This window comes from Perognathus longimembris, chromosome 3 (genome assembly GCF_023159225.1).
Source record: "Perognathus longimembris pacificus isolate PPM17 chromosome 3, ASM2315922v1, whole genome shotgun sequence".
Classification (NCBI taxonomy): domain Eukaryota; kingdom Metazoa; phylum Chordata; class Mammalia; order Rodentia; family Heteromyidae; genus Perognathus; species Perognathus longimembris.
In genome coordinates this window covers 60,914,439-60,919,124 of record NC_063163.1, presented here as the reverse complement: position 1 = coordinate 60,919,124, position 4,686 = coordinate 60,914,439, and the positions used below count along the sequence as shown (strand labels likewise).

At 47.7% G+C, this 4,686-nt stretch overlaps 1 protein-coding gene across 3 annotated transcripts in view; it reads right to left on the bottom strand.

The window, feature by feature from the left end:
- Positions 1–4,686, bottom strand: part of LOC125348420 (mitochondrial intermediate peptidase) — a 110,896-nt gene that overhangs the window by 92,449 nt on the left and 13,761 nt on the right. For all 3 annotated transcript variants that reach the window (XM_048341642.1, XM_048341644.1, XM_048341643.1), the window contains exon 6: positions 532–714. In XM_048341642.1, the coding sequence (XP_048197599.1) occupies positions 532–714 (183 nt within the window). The remainder of the gene's footprint in view (positions 1–531; positions 715–4,686) is intronic.

Genomic DNA, 4,686 nt, shown 5'->3' with positions numbered 1-4,686 from the left:
CTGGTGGGAGCCCTAGGGGACCAGTGCTTTAGTGCATTGCATCTCAAAGGTCAATCACAGTGGTTATATATGAAACAGGGATAATTAAACCACTTTTCATTATTCAGAGTATTTGGTGGAATAGAAGACTGACCCCGCAATTTTTCTTTCAGGGCTTAGTAATTCTAATAAGGCGTATGAGTGCATGCGTGCATATGCGTGAGTTGTGGCTTGAACTCAAGAGCACCGTCTCTTAGCTTTTTCGCTCAAAGATAGTGTTCTACCACATGAGCCACAGCACCATTTCTGGCTTTGTGGTGTGTAAGTGGAAATAAGAGTCTCTCAGATTTGTCGGCCCAACATGGCTTTGAACCATGAACCTCAGATCTCAGCCTACTGAGTAATTAGGAATCAAGTGTGAGCCACTTGTGTCCAGCAGCTTTTTAAGGATATTATCATGTTGTCAAGGAAGCCTGGGTTAAAACAGCAGCAACACACAGTTTAGTGCATTCAGTTGGAGGCTGGACAACAGAGAGAATACACGACACATACCAAGTCATCTGGGGCTTCTGCATGTAGACCATCGATTACCACGTGGTGTCCATCACTAGAAAAGTTGTGGTGAATGTGCTCTGGTAAGAGATGTTTCTCTATCTTGTTGGGAAAGTTGGTTCCCATGAGAAATGAACTGCTCAAATCCAAGATTTTCACATTGAGGTCCACTGCTCTCCTACGCTGCATATGGGACGGGAAAAGGTGAGTTACAGGCAATCACGAATATTGGAAATGAAGATTTAATAATTCACGTTAGAATCTCTGCAGGTAGGAAAATCAACATAGATTTTGTTGACACCGAATGTTTAATATTCTGATTTTGATGGATATTTAAGATCCCAACCAAAAAAGATTACCTTCATGGTTTTATAGTGCTAATATGTCTTAAGATTTACACACTTCAAGAATTCTAGTATCTGTCCAAGTATGTAAATAATCTTTGAAATAAGTGGTGTGAAAAAGTATAGAATCCTTTTCCATTCCCTGCTGCAAAGCCCTTATTAAGAGAGCTAGAGCTGGGTGCTAGTAGCTCACACCTGTACTCCTAGCTACTCAGGAGGCTTAGATCTCAAGATTGCAGTTTGAAGCCAGTCTTGACAGAAAAGTCCATGAGTCTCTTATCTTTAATTAACCAGCAAAAAGCCAGACGTGCTAAGGATTTAACCTTGAGCAGAAAAACAAAACAACAATAACACGAGAGCTTGAGGCCCTGAGTTGAAACTCCAAATACCAGTATAAAACAGAGAAGGAGTGGGGGAGAGAAAGAGAGCAACAAAATACAGCAAGCTGGTTATAGCTGTTCAGCAGTACTTATACAGTATTTTTAATCTAAAAATATAAGTATTTGAAGGACAGATTAGGCCGAAGGACAGAAGGGAGTGGTAATCAGCTTGCTATGAAGGAGCAGGGATCATCAGGGTTCTTGCATTTTATACAATGAGCTGCAAACAAGCTGTTAGAAGTAGCCTAGCCTTCAAGAGGATGTGTCAGGAAGATTGGAAGTTTGAGGCCAACCTGGACTAGATGAAACCTTGTCTCAAAAAAAAAGGGGGGGTGGGGGAGTGGAAATGAATAGACTGAATCCTCCTAGGGCAAAGCTCTGTCTTCTGCTCTATGCCCCCAGCATGTGGCACATGGGCCCCGTGACCACATCCCCAAGCCACTGAGAAGGATGTGGATGGTGCCCACACAGCTGTATGAGTTTCAGCTTGCAGTCACATCCTTATAACACAATCTCCTGGGAAAAGGGGTATTGCTAAGGGAGTCCACAAATACTGAAGATGAAATACAGAATCAAGTCCATATAATTAATCAGGTCTAATAGCGCACTAGGCACACGTTTTTACTAGAGAAAGGATTGGTTTCTGGACTGGGCTCCAGTTTGACCTCAGGTGAATCATATGTAAATCTTCCTAGGAAGAGGTCCACAGCTAAAATAGATCCTACAGGAAGTAGAAACTACAGGCAGATTAATCTTTAAAATAAATATATCAGATACTGATATATGCTTGATAAAGGTGTAAAACAAAGTAAAAGTATACAGTGATAACCAAAAGTTTTCAATACAAGAAAATTCAAACCTCAAGGGAAAAATGTATTTTCGGGGCACCAATGCCTCTGGTGTCAGTTTGGATTTCTTTTTGTCTGCTTCATCTGATATGGCCACATAACCCCACCTAAGGGGAACCAGTGGAATAACAAGGCTGATCCTGAAATCATGTAACAGCTTTACAACTGCCCCTCTAAAAAACAAAAATTAGAATGCAGGGCTAGGAATGTGGCTTAGCAGTAGAGTGCTTGCCTAGCATGCATGAAACCCTGGGTTCAATTCCTCAGCACCACATAAACAGAAAAAGCCAGAAGTGGCACTGTGGCTCAAGTGGTAGAGTGCTAGCCTTGAGCAAAAAGAAACCAGGGAGAGCACTCGGGCCCTGAGTTCAAGCCCCAGGACTGGCAAAAAAAAAAAAAAAGAAAGAATGCAGCCAGGTCCTTGCGGCTCACACCAGTAAGCCCTGATACCCAGAAGGATGGGATCTGGACGACTTCAATTCAAAGCTAACCAGGACAGAAAAGTCCACAAGGCTCCATTACCAATTAACCAGCAAAAAGCAAGAAGCATGGACAACATGGCAATTAAGGCAGCAGACTAAGCAAGTGAGAGGCCCTGAGTTCAAGACTCCAGAAGAGATAATTTCTTTTTTTTTTTTGCTGGTCCTGGAGTCTGAACTCAAGGCCAAAGCACTATCCCTGAGCTTCTTTTGCTCAAGGCAAGTCTACTACCACTTGAGCCACAGAGCCACTTCCAGTTATTTCTGAATAATTAATTGGAGATAAGAGTTTCACGGACTTCCCTACTCCAGCTGGCTTCTAATTGTGATCCTCAGATCTCAGCCTCCTAAATAGCTAGGATTACAGGTGTGAACCTCCAGCACTCAGCTAAAATTTTTTAATTAATCAATTAATTTTTAAATTAAATGATAGATATATTAATGATTGTTGGGGACAGCTGTGCCTTTAAGAAGCCACAGCTGGCTTTAGCCTTTAACAGGAAGAGAAGCCCCAGCCCCTGGGGCAAGCACGTGTCAGCCCTTGGGGGATTGTGATCCCTGCCCACAGAGGAAGTTACATGACATCACCTGATGGGCAGCCCAGCTCATCCAATCAGTTAATCACCCCAAGTCCTTCCCTTTCCCGCCATTACCGCTATATAAACCCCCCTCCCAATTAAATCCTTGGAGACTCATTCAACCATCCAACCATCTCCCCGGTATCTTTGTCCTGCGGCTCCTGACACATTATGGGGGGCTGAGGAAGGGATTTTGGCATCCCACTTCAGCGTAGAGCAGTCTGGTAAGGACACGCCTTGCTCCTTCTGCCGGTATGAGGGGTAGGGCGGAGCGTCTTCCATAGAATTGAGGTTCAGGCATTCCCCCGGGAGATAGGAGGGGGAAGGGGTCCTAGAGACCCCAACATTTGAGCATCTCCTCCGGAGAAGTGAGAAGGGGTCCTCAGAGGCCCCGACAAATGGCGCCCACGCGGGCCATGAATGCACGGCCAGGAATTTCGGGGTTCAGCGACCCCCACAGGCTGCTCTAAGTACATGGTTTTCAGGACTGGGACGTGTCCTCCAAATGGAGGGGGCAAACGCATAAAGAGCAGGTGGGCTCGCGGGGCCTCGTGAGTCCCGAGTCCCGAGACGCAGCGCCAGAAAGAGTTGGGACGCGCATCCCGAGGAGATGTGGCAGGAGAGTGCTGGGGATGGAGGCGGCGCAGGCGGAGGCGGTTCCCGGAGCTGGTGCCGCCATCCCGCCTGGGAGCCCCAGGAACGGGTGGCGGGGTGCGCATGAAGAGCGTTTGGGCTCGCACAGCCACGGGCCAGGAGGCCCGCTCAGGTTCACAAGCAGTGGCCGCACAGCCTTGGGCGGCGCTGGGCGTCTAGTGCGAAAATCTTTGGGCCACCGAGCGCAGTGCGGCAGAAGCGCCGCCGGAACACAGTGGGCGGCCTGACGCCCGAGAGCGGCAGTAAAGCAGAGAGGCCAAGGGGAGCGTGGGCCGGCGGCCGGGCTCTGGGAGCGGGCAGTGGAGGTGGGAGCGCGAAGGCAGCTTGGGGTGGAGTCAGTTCTGCTCCGCGCGCCCCCGGGCCGGGCGCCCTTGCTAGGGTTCACGAGCGGCGGCGAGCGCCTGACTCTGGAGACACGGTGGCGGCAGTGGCGGGCTTTCATACATCTGCAGGCGGGGTTAAAACCAGGGTCCCTTGATTACGTCGCCCCCTTTCAGCAGGAAGTAGCTACAGAAGAGACCTCTACCCATACTCCAGGCCTGGGGCCCGCCGGTGTCATAATTTTAAAAAACAAAAGGGGGGGTAGCCCCCAGGATTAATTAAGGATATCTTTCTTGAGCGTCTCATGGTGCAATGTTTTGCCGTGGCGATACTGCCCACAGCGTCACACAAAAATTAAAGAAATTTTGCACCATGTTTCTTCCTTGCCTTTCACCCTGTTGTTAGGGAGCCCCGTTAGAGGGAAATAGGAGCTGAGGGTTTGACACGCAACCTCAATGTTTCATGATAAAAAATGTTTAAAAAGAGGTTAAGTGCAAAGGTTTAGCGCCTTCGCCTCAATGTTTACGAAAGAAGGAATGTTTAACTAATCA